Source organism: Chlamydotis macqueenii, chromosome 23, assembly GCF_036417535.1.
Source record: "Chlamydotis macqueenii isolate bChlMac1 chromosome 23, bChlMac1.mat, whole genome shotgun sequence".
In the NCBI taxonomy this organism is placed as follows: Eukaryota; Metazoa; Chordata; class Aves; order Otidiformes; family Otididae; genus Chlamydotis; species Chlamydotis macqueenii.
The window spans coordinates 6,642,076-6,664,577 of record NC_141578.1 but is presented as its reverse complement, the minus strand read 5'-3'; the positions used below and the strand labels follow the sequence as shown (position 1 = coordinate 6,664,577).

At 61.7% G+C, this 22,502-nt stretch overlaps 1 protein-coding gene across 1 annotated transcript; it reads right to left on the bottom strand.

Annotated features, from left to right (window-relative positions):
• Window positions 1-1,160: 1,160 nt before the first annotated feature.
• On the bottom strand, window positions 1,161-17,787 carry WNT2B (Wnt family member 2B). The gene is made up of 5 exons (XM_086765592.1): window positions 17,232-17,787; window positions 5,404-5,624; window positions 3,463-3,740; window positions 2,815-3,079; window positions 1,161-2,218 (listed from the first exon to the last, which is right to left on the bottom strand). Exons 1-5 carry the CDS (start codon window positions 17,768-17,770, stop codon window positions 1,989-1,991), a joined length of 1,533 nt encoding a protein of 510 aa, XP_086621718.1. The 5' UTR covers window positions 17,771-17,787; the 3' UTR covers window positions 1,161-1,988.
• Between the last annotated feature and the right edge of the window lie 4,715 nt (window positions 17,788-22,502).

Here is a 22,502-nt window from a genome sequence, read left to right as displayed (position 1 = left end):
CTGAGCAGTTCCCATCAAAGCAGTTTTCTCTCACCACTTAAACTAATATTTCCTAGGGCCATCGGGTAAAATCCCCGCTCAGAGGTGCTCTTCGTGCAGTAGCTGATGGGTGGCTTAGGACCGGAATAATCTTCTTTGCCTTAATCCCATCCTGCTACTTTGACCTTCCCTGAGACGTCGCCGCTGCAGCCTGCTCAGCTCCCTCTGCTCGCACATCTCGCTGCTGCCGGGAGAAAACCCGGGCTGCTGGGGAGCTCCGGCAGCCCCTCGGGCAGCAAGAGCAGCGTGAAAGCAGACCCCCGCTGAAAGCATTCACAGGGGAGCGGTACTGGTGACTTGTCCTTCCCCGTTGTTGTGGTAAGCTTCTAACCCTCACAAAAACTTGCTGTGAGTGTGTGAGAGCTCCTTACCTGCCCAGCAGCACGGTGATGATCGGCAGTAAGAAAGCTCCTGACACTTATTCCTGGGTCAGGGAGAAAGCACAGCCTGCCCGGGGCGATGGGCGGCCGAGCTCTGGGAGGGAAGGGTGGAAGCACCCCTCAGCTTCAGCGTGTGCTTAGGAACTGCTAAGATTAAGGTTTTGTTTTTTGTTGTTGGTTTTTTTTTTATTTTAACCTAGATCAATTTCGTTTGTAGGTCCAACTGTCTTGTACATTGAGTCCGCTTGTGTGGATTGGTGCCTTTTGAGCAGACTATAAAATATCTGTTTGCAATCACTGCTTGCCCGAGCTGGGTGACAAAATAATTGAGGAAATTTCCAGAGATGAGAGGTTGATCTCTGTAACGTTATCTACTGGCAGCTCTGCAGCTGCCTCCCCTCCTCTCACCAGCTTCGATTTTAGTTGATAGTTCAAGTTTTGGGTGTTTGGTTGGTTTGTTTGTTTTCTTAATGGGAAAGGTTTGGAAGCTAATCCAGCCTCTCCTGCTGGACCCAGTGCCGTGTCGTTAGCCGCCCTGGAGCGTGCTGCTGCTGAGGAAGGATTCCCCAGGGCTCCGCACACTGGATGCCGCGGCTGCTTTGTGGAAAACGGCAGCTCCCGGCACGGGGAGGGCCCTGCTCCAGGACATGGGAGCTGCAGGCAGGGAGAGGAGATGCTGGGCTGGTCCTGCTCTGGGGAAGGGCCCAGCCGGGCGCGTAGGAATTCAAAAAGCAAAGAGCATCATTTTCTGATATAGGTTTATAATGAATTTTGACTTAAAATAATAAGCAGTATACACAACATACAAGTGAGTTTTACAGAGATGCTGTCATGTCTGCTGACTTCAGAACCTACCAGTTAGTTCACCGGTTTCCTTTGCGTTCTCCAGCCCCCTGTGCCTGCCAGCACCGAGGGGTGGCCCTTGTCCCAGTGCAGTCACTCAGGTTTCAGTTCCCACTGACAACTCCGCTCGTCGCCTGTGCTGGGGAGGTGGGGAGAAGCCTCGTGCAGAGATTCCCTTGCTCGGCGGGGTCAGCAGTGCGGCCGGGGCGGCGTGCCGGGTCTGCTCACGGGAAACGCAGGGATCATGGAACCGTCTTACGGATTTGCAAAGCCCTTCCTCTGGCCTTGCAAAATGTAAAAGCAGGAAGGCTTCTGCAAAAGTGGATTATTCTGAACTAGTGTGTGTCGCTGGTGAAACTTTACTGCAACGTAAATTCTCCGGGGAGGTGCAGGTTTCCTCAGCCATCGCATCCCGACGATCGGTCCTCTGAGTCCGTATGGGTTGCACCGTCCCTTTGCAAAGAGAACAACGGGCGACGGCGGTTTCACAGTTTAAGCAAGGCTTGCAGACTCCTCCTAGGTAAGGGATTAGTTTTGATGAGCAAATCGAAGGGTCCACAGTACCTCCTGGGAAATGCAGTCCTTGCTTTAGTGCTTTGGAGAATTAATTAAATAAAAGCCATGCAGTTGAACTACAGCTCCCAGAACGTCATGGCCCTCAGGGCACAGGCTTTAAAAACCGGGGAGGGGGTGGCAGTGGATTCTTCCCTCTGTGCTCCCGTCTCCTCAGGTCTGGTCCAGCCACTCGGCCCGTTTCGGTGCTTTACACGTGTGCACGTCCACAGTGTCCTCGCACTCCTTGCAGCGCACAGCGCAGCACCAGTGGAACTTGCACTCGCACTTGGTGACGCGAGTGACGCGCGTGGTGTCGTACCCCCGCCCGCAGCACATCACCTCGCAGCCGTCCGTCCCGCGCGACATCTTGTTGCACACACGACCGGCCGTGCCCAGGGAGCCTGTGGAAGGGAGCGAGAGCGGGTCAGGGCGTTCCTTCTCCGCCTCGTTCCATCGCCTCCTCCACCCCCACCCCGTGCTGCCTTCCTGCAAACCCCTGGCCCGGGGATGCTCAGGGCTGTGGAACCACGGATCCTCTCCGCAGGAGCCGGGCAGCCCTGACGCCACCGTCCCCGCTCCCAGCCCAGCCTGGGGCTGCGCTCAGAGGAGCAGCCAGCAGCCTGCCGCACGAAACGGACTCCTGTTGCCTGCTGACAGGAGCTTTGCTCTGCGGGAGAACGGCTCTGGGGAGATGCTGTGCTAGTCATTATGAGAAGCCTGATGGGTTTGGATCTTTGGTGTAAAACCTGGGGATTTTGGACAAATCCGCTTCTGTCTGCGCAGGCGTGAGGTGCCGTGGGGACACAGCGAGCACTGACACCCGTGGAGGGGCCCGGGTGACCCCCTACAGCACAACCCCCCCATCAGGGACAGGGGTTTGGTGGGGGAGCTGATGTCCCAAAGCAGCCTTGCCAGTCTGGGCCAGCTGGGAGCTGCTGGTCTGCCAGGAGGGGAGGAAGAGCCGCTTTTGGGCAACGACTGGAGCTCTGTTTTTTACCTGCTGACTTGTCCATCACGCAGTAATCAGGTGAGTTCTCAAAATACACCAGATCTGTTTTCGTGGGCTTCCTGAAGTTCTTGTTGGCCACCGTGAAGCCAGTGCCATCCTGGTTCATCGTCACCTGGATGGCTCCGTTGTATTTCTTCCTCAGGTAATCCCCCGTTTTCCGGAAATCCGACATTGCCAGCCAACAAGTCCTTAGCGTGCAGGAGCCGCTGACCCCGTGGCACTTGCACTCCAGCTTCAGGAAACGCTTCACGGCCTGTGGGAAGAGGGATGCTGTGAGGACCCGCAGTCACCCTGGGCATCAAACATTGCGCCTGAGCCTGCTCATCCCTGGTGCAGTTTATCAGCCCTCGCCTGTGCGGGACCGGGCTGTCACCCACGGTCACCTCTGCCAGCATCAGCGAGGACACGTGCTGGGGGCAGAGGTAAGTGGAGTCCCACCATCCCCATGGGGCTGTTCCCCCGGCAGAGTGTGGAAGGGGGCACTGGGGGGAGGCAGGGCAGCGTCCTGCCCGCATCTGCAGACACCCAGCATCCTGCTCCTACGCCCGCGCTGCGCCCACTGACCGTTCCCCTGCCCGGAGGTCCCGGTGGGACGGATGGCCAGGCAGGGGGCTCGGCTGCGGGGGCTGCACTCACCATCCTCCCACAGCGGTTGTTGTGCAGGTTCATGAGCGCCCGGGCGTCCTTCACCTTCTTCTCCTTGGCGTCCACGAAGGCTTTGGCAAAGCGGATCCCGTAGTTGATGTTGTCGCTGCAGCCGCCCCAGTCGAACTCCCCGCGCTCATCCTTGGAGCGGCCCCTCTTGAGCGGGTCACAGCCGCAGGCCTTCAGGTCCCCTTGGCTGCACGCCCGCGTGATGGCGTAGACCACTCCCGCCGAGGAGATGGCGTAGACGAAGGCGGCCTCCCTGCTGCCTGCATGGGAAGAGAAACGGGGATGGGGAGTGAGCGTGGCGGGCTGTGCTGGGTGCCCGCAGCCCGCCAAGGAGCAGGACACCGCGTGGCGGCACCTTCGCGGCTCGGGCGGGACCATCCTGCACGCGGGTAAGCCAAGTCCGGCCATTGCAGCTGGCCGCTGGGTCCAGCCTCTGCTCCCCTGCACCTTTCACTCTAAGGGGAATCTCACGTCGAGCCTCAAGGCTCAGCAGCTCGGGACGCTGGGCCGCTCTCAGGGCTGCCTGACCCGATCCCCTCGCTGCCCTGCCGCGCTGGGGCTGTGCGGGTGCCCATGGGTGCCAAGAGCGCAGGACCAGCCAGCACCCCTCGGCCGGGGCCGCCTCCCTCCCGGGGCGATGCTGAGCGCAGGAGCTGGTGGCAGCTCCGGCCGGGCTCGGCGTTCCCCGCGCGGCACAGCTTGCCGCCTGCTATTTTATGTCTCTGCTTCAAGTTCGCAGCTGTTTTTATAAAGCTGTAAAAGAAGCTGCAAATCAAAACCATGTTCGTCTTCGCTTGGAGAGCCTTTGAAAGCAACTTCAAAGGCAGCAGAGCTCTTTGGGCCTCGCAGGATGGGGCTGTGGCGAGGAGCTTTCATCATTCCCCATCCTTTGCCAGGAGAGGATGCGAGCGGCAGTAAAGGTGCCATTGTGGGGATGGCGAGGCCGAGACCAGGCAGGCCGCAGCAGGCAGGGTGAGTGCCGCATCCTGGCGCTTCAGCCCCCTTCCCTCCAGCCAGCTCCTTACTGGGGCTCTGGTTTGCAGGCTCTGCTGCTTGCCCGCCCCGCCGGGCAGCTGCCCCGTCCCCTCCCCAGCTGGGAGCAAGCCCCCCGCTCCCGCTCCCTGCGCGGGCGCTCACATGTCCTCCAGATGAGCCGCTCCTGGAGAGCGGAAAGGTTCTTCCCAGCCGCCTTTGATTTGGAGGCCGCGTGGCTGGATGCGCCCCGGCACGTCAGGGGGTGCGGCAGCATCTGTCCCGCAGCGCCGCGGCCTGCGCCCGTGCTCGTGCCAGCTCCTGGGGTCTGCTCGTTGCTGGAGCCATCCCGGGGGTGGCTGGAGCCCACGATGCTGCTCCTGCTCTGGAACCACCCCGTCCCCATCGCGCCTCTCCTCTTTCTCCTTGGCACATCCCTGCTTGCCTCCTGCTCGTCCCTCACCTGGAGCGGGACGGTCGCTCGGGGCAGGGTCTGCGCCCAGCCGCCCGTGAGGGCCGGTGGCTGCCCCGTGGCCGTTCTCCTCCTCCCCGTGGAGCCCGGAGCAAGGAGCGCGGCCGCGGCTCTGCCTTGCCTCCCTTGCCATGCAAGGCAACAGCCAGTTCCCATGTGAACTGCTGAGTCCTGGCCAACCCTGCTCTCCAAATATTTATATATCCCATTACTGTTTACATATGAGCCTGTTCTCTGGAGGTGTCTCCTCCTTCCCCCTTCTCCCCCAGTGCTCCCCCTGCTCCATCTCATCTGGTGCAGCTATTCCCAACGCAGCGCTCTGCTCCCATTACTGCTTGATTAATTTACAGGGAAAGGCAAAGCTCTCCTATGGGAGTAATCCAAGCCACCGGGCACGGCAGCCCAGCGAGAGGAGAGACTCTCCCAGGGAGACAAGGCACGTGGCGGCGGGACGGGGACGGGGACGGAGCAGAACCTACTTCGCAGCATGACCCGGCCGAAGACAGTGTGGTCCCGGTCCAGGGTGCTGCAGTTCCAGCGGTGGTGCCGAAACTGGTGCTGGCACTCGCGGATCCACTCCTTGGCTCCCTCCCCGACCGACTGCATGATGTCGGGGTACCTCTGGCACAGCTGCCGCTGCTTGTTCACCAGCCCGGGGATGTTGTCGCAGATCACCCTCGCGCCCAGCGCCCCGATGTACCTGCGGGAGAGAACAGTGCCGCGTCACCGGGCTGCCCGCAGCGGGGGAAGGTGCAGGGCTCTGGCTCCCCGGCTCCTCGCCCTGCTGCGGGGGGCTCATTGAAGCCCACTTTTCCCTCCTCTCACAGCTGCTCCAGGCTCTGCTGAGGGCGTCCCCCGCAGTGGCGTGCCCCCCCCGCAGAATCCCCTCGGCGTGGGCAAGCTGCGGAGTGCGCCGCTGCTGCGGGGCAGACAGGCAGGACGCAGGGCCAGGGCACTGCTGAGCCATCATAGCCGCTGCGCTTTGGTCTTTGTGTTTAACAAAATAACCTTGAGCCGTGCCAGCCCGGGGCGGGTGAGGCTCTGCTGTGTCCATCAGGGAGCAGGGGGCCCAGGACACCACCAGCTACGGGTGCTGCAAGTCGTGGGGCCCGCACCCCTGAGAGCTGGCAGCGGAGCAACCCACTGATGTGCAAACCCTGTCTCCCACCCTCTTCTCCACGTTCCATCCTGGCCCTGCTGAGCGCAGCAGGATGGAGCCCAGCGCAGTCGGGACACACTGCAGGGACACGCTGTGGGGACAATGGTCCATGGCGCAGGCACCCGCGTGATGCTCAGGTGGGTGAGAAAGAGAAGCAGGCTTCACTTCGTGTTGCTGCAGTCCCCGTTCACACTGTTATCCCCCAGCTAGCCCATGCTCCGTGCATCTCTGGCACTGGGGAACATTTATGACCATGCCCTGAAGCTGGGTAACTGGGAGAACTACGCTGTCTCCTGTCCTGCCTGTCCCCTGCCTGCATCCCAGTCCCCTCCCTCCAGGAGCTCGGAGCACAAAGTCAATGTGCGCGCAGTCTGGTTGAGCCCGGCTGAGCCCCACCAGCAGCTTTCCACGGACACGGGGAGGGACCCCCAGCTCTGCCCCGCAGCCTCACACCAGCCCGGACAACGGCGGCACCGCAGAATTGTCCATCCCGCTCAGACCCTGCCGGTGCTGCCTGCTCGCCCCAGCTGGGCAGCGGCTGCTCGTGCCGGAGGATGATGTTTGCCACAGAGCGCGGAGCTGGGATTGTGGCTGGAAGAGAGGAGGTTTGGGTGGGATTCAAATTTTTCAGCCCCCTAGACTGGAAGTTCGAACCTTCCTTTAACAATAACGCAGAGCAATAAGCCTGGGGAATATTTCATTGTCTCTCTCTGGCCGTGTTCTGTCGCTTCTCTCAGCCCCAGAGGAGGTCGCGGGCTCAGGAAAGCCCTGCGAGCGCAGAAAGCAATGGGATCTGTTCCCTCTTTTAAAACGCTTTGTTTAAACGCTGGCAGAAGCACAAGGTCATCTCAGGCTGGAGCTGAGGATAATAAAGCCGGCTCCCCATGGATTGCGAGCCCTGACTCCGAGGCCCATGAGCATTCTTTTCACAGGCTTGCTCATCAGCTTTCATCCCGCAGCGGTGGGACAAGGGAGATGGCGGAAGCCCTTTTGGGAACAAAAGCCAACCGGAGCTCATCGAGCAACGCCGACGGTGGGTGTTTAATTGCCTCGCTGGCGCTGGGCTGCGAGAGCGACTCCTTCCCGCAGGGAGCGGGGCAGGGCGGAGGAGCATCCCGCCAGCTGGGTGATGGCACAGGCCAGCGGTGTCCAGCGGGGCCGCAGCCATCCCGTGGGGAAGCGTGGCCGGGCACCCTGCAAGGGTGGGGGCGGCTGGCGTGTCCCTGGGGGCTGGGACGAGGCCGTGGTGTTGCAGGATGGAGGTTGCAGCAGCAGCCAAGGGTCCCCGTCACTGGAGGAAAGAGATGCTGGGAAAGCTGGCAAAGGTAAAACGTTCTTTGATGGGCCACCTCACCAGTGACCCTGCGGGGACCCCGTCCCCTGCCCACCTCCTGTGGTAAGGGCGGCGGGCGGTGACAGGGAGACAGTCGGGCAGCGGAGCTGGGAGAGCCGGCAGATAAAGCACAACCACCGTCCCCTGGGAGACCGGGATCAAGGAAAACCCTCCAGACAAGATAAACACCAGGCACTCCCCTTTCACACCGTGAGCTAATTACTTCTTAATTCTCCTGCCAAGCACCCAGATCAGAGCAAACAGTATCAGCAGGAGAAAGAGGAAGGGGAGCGGGGCGAGGGCGCCGTCGGCCGAGGGAGCTCCTGCCGCGCGGGGTCCCAGCTGCGCCTCCCTTTGCACCGCAACCCATCCCGCTGTCACTGCGGTGCTGGGCCGTGGCGTGGCGCAACGATGGGGCAAATTCCCCATATGCCTTGGAAGGGCTGCGGTCACCTCAGCAAGACCGAGATCTTCCATTTCGTGAGAACTGCTCCAGTTGGGTTCAGTTACTCTGAAATGGAGCGAGACGGGGAACATCAGACAACTCTGCCAAGCAGAATTTTGGGAGGGAAAAAACCCAAACATTTGTTTTGGATTGATTAAAGCATCCCTTCCGATTTTTTTTCTAAAAATCTATGACATTTTAAAAACACTGAACTAGGAAAGACAATGGATGTTCTGGGAAGTCCCCAGCTGCCTTATCAGAACTTCATTTTTAAAAAATGAAGTTGTGCTGGAAGCGGCAAAGTTCTGTGAAACGCTGTACTCTTGGGGAATCGGCATTTTTACAGCAGGGAAAAAATCCCCAAGCCCTGAGTTCAGCAAAGTCTATGAGAGGGAGCCGCTCCCGATGCTGGCGGCTGCTCGGCCCTGGCCTTCGGCGTGGCCAGGAGGGAGGCAGGGGCAGCGCGAGAGGCGGGCAGCCTGCGGCCAGGAGGAGCCGGGCGGGACGGGAGTTAATAACAAAGCGTACGAAGTGTACGTGGGGATGAGGATCCCCCACCCTGTCAGGCGGGGTCCAGGGGATGCGCCCTCCCGCAGCCCCGGCATCGCCTCCCGGCCAAGGGCAGAGCCTTTGCCTGCGAGATGCTGCACCGTTCACCTCTTGCGCACCAGCGAGCAACCACCAGCTCGCTGCATTTCCCGTTTTCTCCTAGAGCTCGGCTGCCAAGACGTGGGTGCAAGCTGCGGCGCTGGACCGCGGCCTCCCGCCCTCCCTGCGCCTCCCCTGCAAGGAGCAATGAGTACGGCAGAGACCGGAGGCTTCGTCTTCGAAAAGCACGTGCGTTCACGCCCTGCCAGCCTCCCTCCCCTCCGCGGGCAGACCCGCCGCGCGCCGCCGGCGCCGCTGAAGCCAGCTCTCTCCTGACAGCAGGGGATGCGCTGGGGGAGCAGGAGACGACTGTCACGTGTTGGCTCCCGGTTGTTTTTCTTGTTCTGAGAGTCTGCTGACTTTGACTCTTGTAAACAAGGAGAAACCTAAATTGCTTCTAAGATAAACATGCAAATCGGAGGCAGACGCATCCATTGACTTGGCAGCAGGCGTTCTGTGCTAACCCCTTGCCTCCGCGCTCTGTGTCCCACTCTGTGTCCCGCTCCCGCGCTGCCCGGCTTCCCAAAGGCCTCACGGACCCCTCGGGGTGCTCCGGCAGAACTGTGTGGCCCGTGCCACGGCTCTGCTGTGGTGAAAGTCTCCGCAGCTCAGAGCCTCCCTGTCCACGGCCGCTCCCCTCCCCGACGCTCAGCTCCCCGCGGGCTGGGAAGGGATCCCCGCAGTCGCATGTGGGCTGCAAGTTCCTGGGATCTGCTCTGTCTTGTCCCAAGGACCAGGTCCCAGTATGCCTCCCTCCTTCTCCATCTTCACCGTGCTTGGGAATCTTTTCCCAGATCAATAAACCCTGCTCTTGGCCCCGACGCAGTGTACGCAGCTCCCCAGCTGCTGTGTTCCTTAACAGGGAAGACGAAGGACTCGGGAAAAGCACCGTGCCCGGGTGCCGCAGTGCAGACCAGGAGCGCAGCCGGGGTCTGAGGCATCTTGGCAGCCGGGGGCTTCCGCTGCCGCAGAATGGAGACCCCTCCAGCAGCCCGGGCCAGCGTGAGCCTGGCCGGGTGACCAAACCGGCTGCGCGGCTGCTGAGGGGTTCTCTGGCTCCCAGGAGGACCGGGATGCGCTTACAGGGGCACGGGGCTGCAAACCCAGCGGTCAGAGGGAACCAGAACTCTGAGGAGCGACGCAGGAGGATGCTGCAAAGGGGAGTTCCGTTTCCCTTTCCTTACAAATAAACAGCCCCCTGCAATAGACCTGCGGCACCTCCAGATTTTACTTTTTTTCTCTTTTTTTGTCATTTTCAGAGCTGTTGGCTGACCCAGCGGTTTGTGGGGGCAGCTCTCCCATCCTGAAGAGGCAAGGGCAGCGAAGCCCCTCTCTGTGCCCCGCGCCGGCCGTCACCAGCCACCTGCGAAGTGGCATTTCCCCGCGGAGTCGGTGAGTCCGCCCGGCGGTGGCCAAGCCGTTCTCCTCGTGTCTCTGCGGCGTGCGCGGCAAGGGAACGCCAGCCATCGCGAGGCTGTGGTTGTTGCGGCGGCTGGGGATGAGCTCTGTGTTTCTCGTGCCGGCCCCGTTGCGCGGTATTGGCCTTTGCGGCGGGCGCGGGCTCTGGCCGCGGCTTCCCGGGGAGCTGGGCAGCTCAGCTCCGGCGCCGGCCCCACGCCCGAGCCTTGCGGAACAGCTGCCTCCTGCGTCGCGCTGAGCCGGCGAGATCCGACGGCGGAGAGGCTTCGCTGGGGTCGGGCCTGGGGTCTGGGCTCACCAGGAGGAATCGGGTGGAAAACGTCTCTTGTAAAATGATGTTTTGAAGGAAGGAAAGCATTTCATGGGAATGGGTAAAGCGAAGCGGAATCGGAACTTGCTCTCGTTTGTTGCTTTTCTGTAATGCAAAGGTGGTGCTGAGAACCGTGGCAGCACGCGAACTCAGCGTCTAACGAAAGGTGGACACCCTGCTGTATCTAACGTTTCATGTTACACCCCTCTTCATGGTATTGAAAAACCTATCTGAGCATTGCTTGCCTTCAAAAGGGAAACTTTCAGGATTGCCATTCTCAGGCAAATCTCAACATTTTAATGTTTTTGAGCTCTGCTTTAGAATTAAAACGGCCGCTGAAATGTTGGACATTCCCGCTGCGGGGAAATTGGGGTTGCACCAGTACCGCCAAAAACGTGGTTGTAAATCAGATGAATACGAGATGAGCGTAACCGAAATGGCGATCGCAGGTCAGCTGCGCGCTGGGAGAAGGACGCGGTGCGAGCGCTGCGGTCCCGGCTCCGGCGCGGGGCAGCTCGGGCGCCTCCGGCTGCTCCCTAGCACAGGGTCGCTGCCGGCTGCGGCACGCAGAGAGCAGAGGCAGGGGCTCCGTCGTTGGCACCTGTGAATGCAGAGAGTTTGTGGCTGCAAAATGCTGGCAGGTCGACAGGTCTGCTCCTTGCGGCTTCTCCCTTCCCGCAGATCCCCGAAACGCTTTTCCAACTGCCTGTAACCCCTCGTTTGGCAGCCGCGGGGTGGGAACAGAAGCGCAGAGGGGGTGCAGGGCCTGGGGGCGGGAGGTGCCCTGGCCAGGCACAGGACCCTGAATGCCATGCCGTTGGCACGATGGCTCCGACATCATCGCGAGTTGCTCCTGAAGCCGGGTCTTGGCACAGGTGGCAGGCCCGGCTCTGCCGTCCCCACCGGACCACGCTTTGCTGTCCGTGACCACGTGAAATGTGGTCCGGCCGTGCCTTTCCAGCCCCACACATGCCCAAGCGCCATGCCCGTGAGGACATCTCCAGCGCTCTTCTCCCGGAGCCCCAATCCCGTCTCCTGGGCGGGGGATGCTCGGCCTCTTGCACGTGCCGTCCCGCAGGCGGGGGCTGTTGGCTTGCTTTGCCCAGGGCCGCGTCGCTGCTGACGTCTGCTCCAAGAGCCGAGGCTGAGATGAGCAGCTTCTCGGCCGTATCGGAGGCGGTTGGAGCCCTTCCTTTGACAAAACTGATTCACCTCCCCGCTGCTCTCATAACCACTTTGATGGTCCTGAAAGATCAGGTTGGGAGCCAAACTATCTTGGCTTCCGCTCCCTCCCATCCCATTGAGTCAACGTGAAATCTGTATGTTGGTGGGAGGCTGGAAAGCCCTTGGCAGCTATTGGAGATACTTGGTTCAGATAGGATCAAATCCAGCATCCCTGCCTCTCTGCCTGATAAAGAGCAAATTCCAGCGCGCCTGGCAGCGTTTCACCTCCTCGAGTTCTTCGCATACTTCCCAAGGATGCTGCGCTTCCCTTGCTCTGCTCTCCCTGGCCGCGGGCGGACAATTTATAGCCAGCTGCAGAGCGCTCTGGGCCGCAAGGTGCCTCAGACATCTGAGATGTTATTTTATTATTATAAACCCTGAGTATTTCATTAAGCCCCACTGGGAACGGGGCCATCCTGGCCTGCTGGAATTGTTAGCGCCTCGGAATGATTAATAGTCCTAATTTCCTCACTTAGAGCCACCAGGCTGTGTGTTGAGCGTGTTACTCTCACTTGAATCATTTTTAATAGCATAATGCTGACCAACTAGCAGTGCCATTCAGGGTCCATATTTTTTGTTTTCTGCACCATGATCTCTGTTTCTTGTGTGTCACCCCTCCCCGGGTGCGTGCCACGGCTCCTCGGCAGATCCCCTGGGGATGCGGTTTCCATGGAAAGGGCTGAAATGGCCGGGAGAGGCTGCGGTGCCGGGAGCCGGACCCGAGGGAGTGCCAACCCTGCGCAGCGGAGCACTGCCCTGCCGTCCCCTGGGCTGGTGCGGAAGGGTTTGCTGCTGGCATCTCCTGGCCAGAGCGACCTGGCACCCAGGTCCCTGCTGCTCGCTGTGGAGCAAGGGCGAGATGGGGCGCGCAGGGAGAAAAGGGCTCGGGCGCTTCTGCAGTAGCGGCAAAACCTCACCCAGCGCTGGGTGCGAGCCGCTCCTCAGAGGCGTTGGCAATGTACGAACACAACACAAATCAAAACCATGCTTTTATCCTTAAGTATCTTTTTTTTTTTTTTTTTTCCACAATCTCAAGGCACTTTGCTAGGCAGCAGGGAGGCAGGACGGTCTCGGGGGTGGCGTGGGACGATGACTTTCCCCTGTCCCGGCACAGCCTGCGCGCTGGGTGCGAGGGGCGGAGGGCGGAGGCTGCGCGTTTCCGCAGGACCTAGCGCAGCGCAGATCTCTCATGGCGGGTGCAGGCACCGCTGGCACCGGCATTAGCAACAGTAAAAGCTAACGAGTTTGGAAGAGCAGAAGGGTCTTTTTCTGCTGCATTTCTTTGTAAGAAAGATTTCCTATAGGTGAAAGTGACCCTAATGAAAAATGAACGAAGAAACACAATTAGGGTTATTACAACGGCGCAGAGTGACTGAGAGAACCCATCTGTTCAGCACGCCCCAGCCCAGAACACCAGGGCTGCCGCGGAGGCCGCAGGGTTCGTTCTCCATCACTCCGACGTGACTTTAAACCTTATTTTTCAAAGCGCGGCTGCCCGGACAGCCGGAGCTGCGGAGCGCCTCAGGATAAAGACTTCCCGGTCGCTGACCTCCCACTTTTATTGCCACGCACAGCGCTCTGCAACGAACGCGGAGCTGGTGCGAACGCCCCACGGATCCCCCGAGCGCCGCGTTGGCTCCGCTTTGGGATGGTGAACCTCCCGGTACCGGTGTGCTGCTCTCGGCAGGGGCACCGGCGGAGGAGGGAACGGCTCGGCTGCTGTGCAAGGCGGCATCGGGAGCTACGGACGCGCAGTCCTCGCAGCTGCTAGACCTTGTGCTGGCCGTGAGTCTGCCCTCCTGGGCGGCACGGAGGGGAGCGGCGACACCCCCGCGCCCCAAAGGGTTACACCGCCCGTGCGGCTCCTCCTGCAGCTGTCTTTCCCTTGGCCTAATTTCAAACATTCCTGTTGATGCCGTTTCCCCTCCCACACACCTCCGTGCGCTGCCCGTTCAAATGAGCTCCTCTCTTCCACATCCATACATACGCGTGGATCAGTTTTTCCATCGCTCTTTGTGCCCAGCACCAGGGTCAGGCTGGAAACGCGCGGCAAACCCTGGGGAGACACGGCTGCGGGAGCGGCGCTCCTTCCGACGCGTCGCGGTGGGACTGTCCCGTCTCCACCTGCCACCGGCTGCCCTGGCCGAGCCCTCGCGAGGGACCTACACCAGCTCGCGGGGCTGTCCCGGCGCGGAGGGCACCCCCTGCCCCTGGTGCGTCTTCCCTGCCCACGCCCGCGGACCCCCTTCCCGGCCCAGGGAGCTGGAGCGCGGCGGCTGCCTAACTCTGGGCAGGAGCACCCTGAAGGGCGCCCACCCGGGCCCCGTGCGCCCTGCTGATGCCGCGGTGGCCCCGCGTGGCCACCAGCCTCCCGCACGCTCCCCGACCTGCGCCCAGGCTCGCGTTAGCCTTCCTTCCACAGATTTGTTTTATCTCCTCGGGAGCCTGATGCCTCCCATCTGTTCCAATGCCAGATGAAATTAAATATTTGTAGTTTCCAAGGGCTGTGGTTAGCAATAAACAAGTTAGCGAACAAGGACTTGGTGCGCCGGGGGCTCGCAGGCCGGCGGGTACGTGTGAGGGTGGGGTGCGGGGGGCTGGGTGCCCACGGCTTTGTGTACATCTCTCGTTACCCAAACCTTCCCCTCAGAACGGCTTTCCACACCAGAGCAGCTCGCGGGGCTCCCAGCAGCCAGGCAGCTCCGCCGCGGTATTTACACCAAGTTTGTTTATTGCACAGTTTGTGTTTATAAGCAACGTTTGCCTAATCTTCCCAATCTTTCGGAAGGAATTTCGGAGGCCGCTTTCGGGGCCCGCTGTCCTCCGGCCGCGCACGGGGCACAGCCCTGCCAGGCAGGCGCCCCGGGAGAGCCGCCGTCCCGCGACAATGCCGTTCTCCCTGCCCGAGCGCGCTGAAGCGTAAACGGGATTTAGGGATTTTCCCGTTGCATTCCTTCTTAATTTCCATCTGTGTTTCAGCTGGTATTTTGTTGCTAAGTAACACGCTATGGTTTGGGAGCATTTCTGCGCGGACGCTGCTCCCCGCAGCCGTGGCCGTCCCGCTGCCAGCGCCGGCGGCCTCGCAGCCCGGGCGGCACTGCCGGCCCCCGCCCGTCCCCTCCGCCCGCGCAAACGCTGCCCTCGCCGCTACGTGCTCCGAGCACATGCACACGCGCGCGCGGACGCTTTTTTGAGCACCAAAGTTCACCAATTCCTGGCGTTTTTGTGAGGCGGCGCGGGCCGTGCCTGACGTCACTGAAAATTAATAATTTGCAGTTGTTTAGAAGAAACATTTGGTTGATATTTCCTTTCCATGTACTGTGATCAGAACTGACTGAGTTTTTTCTATTAATCTACTTTAAAAGCCAGCTCTGAAAATGAGAAGCATTTCCTCTATTTCCACAAGTTTATTGTGTGTGAATCCCTAGAAGAATTTGGCAATAATAATAAAAATAAGGAACGATGATGCACCACCAAATGTATTTACTGTAATATCAGTAGTGCTAAAGATGTGCTTGGAAACCTATGTAAATCACTGAATAACTTTTTCCCAAACCACAGCTGGCTGAAACCATTTTCAGTAAAACACAATTTCATCTAAACACGCTATTTTATCAGAACTGACACGGCCAGCCCAACAGCGCTCGCCTCAGCGAAGGCTTTTCTGAGGAATGTTCTGCTCTACAGGAGAGAAAGTACGATCAAAAGCGTGAACTTTAGATTGTAACGTATTTGGCTTTCTAATTTTTTTTTTGTTTTAAAAGTAACATATTTAATGTCCCCGGGACCGCTTCTGCTGGCCAAACCGTTCGGCGGCGGCGTGCCCGGCTGCGCCACGGCTGAGGAGGCAGCGGGGCTGCGCGGGGGAGCTGCCGCCCCATCCCGAGCCCCTGCCCCGGCCGCTGCCCCGCTCTCCCTTCTCCCTCCGACGAGCGGCTGCCAGCCGTGGTCGCGCTGCAAGCTGAGAACACGCGCTGCTGCGGGAGCCGAATCCAGCTTCCTCCAAACGAGCCACAGCTACCGAGATTAAAGCGTGGCTGCTTTTCCTCCTGCGTGTTGGGAAGAGACGGGCGCTTGGAATTAGGGCGGGCACCGCGGTGGAGTCGTCGTGGGGAGAAGTGGGGTACAACAGCAAGGAAAGTAGGCGTTTTTTGTACTCTTCCTAAAGAATTTCACCCATCAGCCAGCATCCCAGCGCGTCACCAGAACTGCCCAGCTCTGGGCAGGTGATGCTGTGGCCATGCCGTACCTCCTCTTTTTCCAGCTGCTCTACCCCATGCACCCGCTCCCCAGCTCTGACAAGCCTCCCCTTCTCTTGCCTCCTCGATAACAAGGTGGAATAATCCAACTTCTCTGCTGCCTTCAGATCCTTCCTTCCCTCCGCGGCGTTCAGCGTATCCCCGCGGATGCGGCCCCTCTTCGCCTGCCCCGCTGGGTGGGGGCAGCTCTGGCGCCTGGAAGCCAGGCCAGCGCCTGCGTTGCCCTGGCGCTCGCCGATGCCGACTCGTTTTCTCGCGCAGTGATTTCAGCCCCCGCGGGCCGACCAGGCTGCGGGAGATGGGTGGGCATGGCTGGGACGGCACTGCCGTGCCAGTCTGCGTTGTGTGAGCCCCTCCAAGCCCACGCTGCTCTCTGGGAGAAGCTGCCTGGCTGCAACCCCACTGCCGGAGCGGCGCGTCCCCCAGCTCCCCGCTCCCTCCCGGCCCTGCGGCTTTCCTGTTCGCCTTCTGCACCCTGGAATCGCTCTCCCAGGGCTGCCAGCCCGGCCGCCACACACCCAGCCGTGCTCCCTAACACCAGGAATACCTGTGTTATCGCAAGAACTGCTAAGTGCTCTCAGGCCCTGCGAAGTGCTGCAGGTAGCAGAGGAACTCCAGAAACCACCGTTCTCTTCTGGTGGGAGATGGACTGAATTTGATGAAGCTGTGCTTCACCCGCCGCGATGTGCTAATGATGATGAGATTGGCGCGGAAAACAGTGTTTTCCGCAAGATTAGAGAGAACTTTTAAAGGGTGGGGGACACTGAGAACTTTTCTGCAGCAAACTATTTTTTTTTCCTCCAGCGTTACTGAACCACCGAAGCAGCACAGGGTGGCTTGGAAAACTTTTCAGACCTTGTTTTCCTGATTACGCTCACTCTGCGTACGTGATTTGTCATTGTTACAGGAGTCAGGACACGAGGAGATTCTTTCTAGAGGGCTGGTATTTTCTGTGCCACCATTTCTACCGGTGCGAGAGCCTGGTCTTACCCAGACGGGGGAGAACGGCAGCTCCTGAGCGGATGGGAAGCCATAGCGCCGGTGCGCGGGGCAGCCCCGCATTCCGCAGGGATGCGGGCGCTCGGGATTGCAGAGGCGGAGCGGGAGCCGGGCGCTGCTGCCGCTTCCCGCTCCGAGCCCACCGAGGGGCTTTAGGGGGGTCCCCGCGCCAACGTCCCGGCCCCAGGGCCGAACGGGCGGCGACGGCGCTTTCGGGGAGCGGGGGAGCGGCCCCGCGGCGGCTGCGCCCCGGTACCGGTCCGGGGCAGGCGGAGGTTGCGGGCGGTTCCCCAGCTGCCGCGGGGCACCCTGCGGCCCCGGGACCCGCCGTGCGCTGGGGGGGCTCGGCCGGTCCCCGCGGCCGCACGTCGGGGTTCGCTGCGCTCCCGCCGCCCGCTGCCTCGGCCCCCGGCGGGCATCCCCATCCCCATCCCCATCCCCATCCCCATCCCCATCCCTGCCGGCGCTGGTCCGGGGGCCGTCGGGGGGCGGCCCCGCCGCGGGCACTCACCACCACGAGGAGTCGGCGCGGGGCGTCAGGGCGAGCAGGAGGAGGACGAGGGGGAGGCAAAGCCGCGGGGCCGCGCCCGCCGCCCGAGGGAAGGCTCCGCACTCCGCGCGCCCGGGGGCCAAGGCAATCCCAGGAGCCGCTGCCAGGCGGTTTGGGCTGAGCATATCTCTCCGGGGCGGGGTCCAGACGGAGAAGTGACCGGGGAGGGGGGCGCAGCCCGCGCTCCCCTCGGGGGCACTGCCCCTCACGGCCGCCCGGCGCGGCTGCCGGCTCCGCGCTGCTGAGCGAGCCCCGGCTGGGCCCCCGCTGCCGGGCGCATGCTGCTGGGCGGGGGGCGGCGGGGCCGGGCCGGGGGGGGCGCTCCCCGCGGGGTCCGGGGCGCTCAGCGGGGCCGGCGCCCCCCGAGCGGCGCGGGGCGGGCGGCGGGGCCAGGCCGGGCCATAGAGGGGCCTTGCGCGGAGGGCGAGGACGGACTGGGGCTGGGAGCGCGGGGGCCGTGGCCAAATATCGACAGCGCCCGCCGTGCTGCGGGCTCTCATTGGGCAGAGTCAGAGGCGCGGAGCCGCCGCTCCGGCCGGACCGACCCCCGCCTCCCCGAGGGCACGTCGGACAGCCCCCCCCCGCGCCCCTGCCCACCGCCGCGCCCGCCGAGCCGCCGGCCGCCCCGTCGGGGCTCCGCCCGGGGCAGGGGCTGCGCGCCGGCTGCGCGGGGCCGGGGCCGCCGGCTCCTCCCGGGCCGCCCCCCGCCAGGTGTCACTGCAGGGCGCGAAACCGCGGGGCTGCGCGTCCCGCGTGGGGGCTGCCGGCCGCGCTCTGCCCCCCCGCCGCCGCTGGACCCCTCCCCGCCGCTCCGCGCCGCGCCCGGGGGGCCACAGCCGCCGCCCTTGGGGCGCGGAGCCCTGGGACGGGGCTGCGCCCCCTCCCCTGGCACAGCCGAGGGGCTGGGCACTGGCTGCGTGGCCCGAGCGGCTCCGCCGTGCCACTGCCGTCGGTGGTGCGGGACGGGGAGGGCTGGCAGATGGGCTGCCCTTGGCTCCGGGCTCGCCCCAAAACTGTGTTCTGGGGGTGGCGGGGGCCACCCTTTCCTGGGGGCTCCCTCCTCCCGGCTGGTCCCGGCTGGCTGGGCTTTCCACGCCCTGGAGGTGAGCGTCAGGCTGTCCCATAACCTCCGGTTGCTGGCCCTTCCCAATATGCCTAATTATTTACTGGGATCGCAAACCTTATTACCCGCCAACGTCGTTTTGGCGTTGCCGGAGCCCTCAGCCACCCCCTCCCCACCCAGCTCTGCCTGCTCTGCTCTCTCCTTCCCGTTCCTGTTGCTGTGGTTCAGAGGGCGACTTCCCCGGCCTGAGAGGAGCCGGGGCTCGCAACGCGCGCTGGGTCGTAATCCAATTATGCTTCTGCAAACGGCAGCCGCGGAGCTGCTGGTGGGGTGCTGCGCTTTTGTCTGTGAGCCCGAACAGAATATTGCCTGACAGCTTATTCGTAAAGCGACCGTGCTGAAAGGGGCGATATTTATAGCCGTGCGTGGAAGGCCACGTGTTTGTTTAGAGGGCCCGTCGTAGCAGCAGCACGCGGGAGTCTCTGCCGCTGCTGTTTCAGGGGCTTTTCTCTGTGCTTGGGTTGTCCCTGTTCAAAGAGAGGGGGCTGGGTTCTCCGTCCCCTGCTCTGATGGGAGAGGGAGGGGGCGAGGTGGCAGGTGCCACGTTCCTGGGTGCTCGTCTGGGCGCGCGGGTCTCAGCTGCGGTGCGGGCAGGAGACCCCTGGGCTGGGCTGCGATGGGCTCTGGGAGAGGGCGAGCGGCGCAGGCAGCAGAGCCGGCCCTGGGAGGGGAGGGCGGTGGGGGTCCGCAGGGGTTCACGGCCAAGGGTAGGCACTGAGCTGGCATGCTTGGGCTGGCGTTCGGAGAGCTGTGTCCCCAGCGTACCAAATTTCTCGGTCAGCCTGGTTGCTTGTTCTGATGCTTTCCTCCCCGAGGCTGGACGGACACCCAGTCCCCTGACTTCCCTGGGGTCGTGTCAGGCTCTCCCTTCTCCGCCTGCGTTGGGCAGCGACGGGGCAGCCCGTGCGCCTCCAACCGCGGCGCAGCGGGACAGAGACTCGCGTTTGATCTTTCGTTCAAATTAGCAGCGCGCTGGGGATGTCTGGGTGCCTCATCCACATGAGCTGCGGTGCGTAAATAAACAAGGCTCTGCTTTCAAAGGCCTTCACGATTCATTAACTTCAAAGGAACCAGCTCTCTGTTTTCCTAGCAGGTCTCTCCCTCCACAGACCCCCTCTGGGTGCGCGGCCACTGCAGGGCCGGTGCGACGCCTTGCGCGCTGCGGAGCTGCGGCGAGGGGCAGAGGGACACGGTTGGTGTCACCCCTGGGAGGAAAGTAGGGTAAGGAAACACGCAGGCTGGGACGCGCTGAGGCGTTCCCTGCCCCAAATGCTGCCCCGTTGGTGGCATCCAGCCTGCAGCGTGCTCGGGGCACCGCCGGGCAGGGCGTGCGAGCTGGGGATGCGTGCCGGATCCACGCCTGCTCTGCACTGGTCTCCCCATCTTTTCACGGGGGTGAGGGCAGCGTGGTCCTGCCTGCCCGTGCCGTCCCGCGGGTGCGGGTGCCGTGCCCCGTGAGTGGGGCTTGCTCAGGCAGAGCACGCGGGGCAGCCGCCCTCGCTCCCCGGCTGTCTCCCCCGCCGCAGCGCTGGATTCCTGCTTTGATCGTGCAGGCGCAGGCGCTGGGGCTGCGCCAGGAGCGCGCAGAGCTCGCGGGGATCGCAGGGATCGCTGCGCCTCCAAAATGCCGGTGCCGGGCACCGCTGGGAAGCTAACCTTTCACGTGGCAGCCCCAGGAATAACTCGGAGCCTCACACAGTCACAGCCACCTGGGAGCCCAAGGGGAAAAATCGCTGTCCCGGGATAACCCGCAGCGCCAGGCCTGCTGACCTCATGGGAAACCTGTTTTCTGAGGCAGCGAAGCCCTATTATATTTGTATTTATTGGGAACTTGTTTTGGGATGGATAGCGCAGCCCAGCTAAGCTCATGAACTTTTGCAAAAGGGAGCATGGAGGGGCTGCGCGCACAGGGCCTGGGCGCCGTGGGAACACGGTGCTGCACATGGTCACTGCCCGGCGCGGCAGCCACAGCGAAGCCCCAGGCGAGAGCCGTGCTTGCAGCAGGGTGTCCTGCTCCGTGCTGGGGGCTCCGCTGCCCCGGGCGCCGCAGCCCCCGGGTTGTGCCAAGGAGGATGCTCGGGGAGCAGCAGCCCTAGGCTGGCTGGAGGCGGGCAGGGGTGCCTTGCCGGGGAGCAGCGCTGGGACACCACGAGAGCCGAGTGCTCTCTGCAAGCCACGTCTGTCTGCTCGGGAAAGGAGACCGTGCGGTTAGCGCTGAGCCGCAGCCTCGGGTGTGCTGAGCCCTGACGACTTCAGTTCTTGGTTAGGAAAGGAAGGGCTTTTATCCCCGGAGAGAACGACAACTCCCAATGGCGCAGCAGTCCCGGGTAGCCCCCGGCTATCTCTCCGGCGTCTGAGAGGCTAAGAATACATTTTGGATAGCTACAAATAACCAGAAGGATGAATTGGCCCTTCATAACGGCCTCCACCGCCATAGAAACAGGAGCCAAACAAACCGGCACGAGCCGGCCCCTTTAGGGGGGCCACGGCGTCCGCTTTGTTCACCTATCCCCTGGTTCCCCTGTTAATTGCTTTGTCCCTTCTCAGATTAATTGGGAAACTGCTGTGTGGACATGCAGCAGCCGTGTGGTGGCCCTTTGGTCTCCGTTGAGATCTGGGCACACGCAACGTAGGGACAGTCCTGCTTCCCTGCTTGTGTGCCGGTGCCTGACCGGAGGTGGGCGACTCCCGAATGTGGGAAAGCGTTTGGGCAGCGGCTCCGGCTGCAAGCGCAGGTAAAGACTGAGTAGTGAGTGAAACCCTGCCTGATGCCTGACCCGCGTTTCCACCCAGGAGGTTTTGTGCCTTCCTGGAGGCGTGTGCCGGCTGCAGTGCCCTGAGAAGATCCCTTTCCCATTCCCGGACCCATCCTGCCCCGCGGCATCAGCCTGGCTGCCGCTCCATCCCTCCCTTCCCCGCCTGCCCAGCTGGCAAACGCAGCTCGGCGTGCGCGAGCGACCAGGTTCAGATGGATTGCCGCAGATCCAGCCGCGTTAGTCATAAAAGGCACCGAAGGCCAGAAATGGCGCAATAACACCTAAAAATACCCGCGCCGCACCGAGCAGCCCCGGTTTCTATCATCCTCCAGAGGCATCTGTGTATTGTGTGTGCGACGGGGAGCGCGGGAGAGCGTGCCGGCGAGAAACCGGCCATAAATCCTGCCGGCCTCCGCTCTCGGCTTCTCCCTCGCGCCGACCGCGGCCGTCCCGGTGCTGTCTGGCAGGCGAAGCCCCGGCTGTCATCGGCAGATCAGACGGGGCTGAAATTTGACAGGCCTGTGGAAAAACATGGGGTGACATCACGCAGAGACACCGGCCCACTGATTAATCTCCGAGGTCAGCGGCTGCTTTATTTATAACCAGGTGAGGGTTGGAGGTGGATTTTTACGGGAGCAGAGCAGTGTGGGGTGCCTGTCCCATGTCCCCGGAGTGGCTGCCTTCCCGCTCCGGCGGGGACACCTCCGCCTGCCTTGGACACTGCCGGAGCGGCTGAAACTGGGCTCGGGAGCACCAAAGCCGAGCCTAAACCAGCACGGGAGCGCTGGAGCCCGGCTGGGGGAACTGGTACCACTGCGGCACTGGTGCGCTGTATCTGGGTTTCCAGCTGTTTTCTTTGCTCCTGGAGTTTTTCCTCGCCCTCCCCAGGAGGGACAGCTCAACTGCCCCTAAAAACGCAGCACGTCAAACTTGAAATGTTTCGTGAAACTCTGTCAGCTTTGGGGAAAGGGAAGGTGGTCCCCGGGGCGCAAAACTGTTCTGTTTCTTCATTTTCAAAACAACCTTTTTCATTTCCAATGACTTTTTGTTCTGTGGTTGTTAACATTTTCATCCTGCTTTATAATGCAAAACAAAATTGCAGTTAAAATAACATATTTAGAGTTTATCAGCTGAAGCATTTCAAGCCATCCGCTTCTCTGGGCTTTCTTTTGCAGATAACCTGGAAAGCTCTGGGATGGGCCATTCTGAGCTGGAACAGAAACAGGCTTCACAATGTTTTGCAAAGGCAGAACTTCGTCTCTGTTGCCAAGTGGTAAACGGCCAAGGGGAAAAAAACCCTATCATATCAGGTATATCTCTAGCATTGTTTCTAAATGGAGAATTTTTCCTGTG

Excerpts from the sequence above, each read along its gene's own strand:
- WNT2B (XM_086765592.1), bottom strand. The coding sequence starts at position 17,770 with ATGAGAGCCCGCAGCACGGCGGGCGCTGTCGATATTTGGCCACGGCCC. Across the intron at positions 5,625-17,231 it reads CGCGCCGACTCCTCGTGGTG|GTACATCGGGGCGCTGGGCG; the intron begins GTGAGTGCCCGC and ends TCTCTCCCGCAG. Across the intron at positions 3,741-5,403 it reads CGGCCGGGTCATGCTGCGAA|GCAGCAGGGAGGCCGCCTTC; the intron begins GTAGGTTCTGCT and ends CTTCCCATGCAG.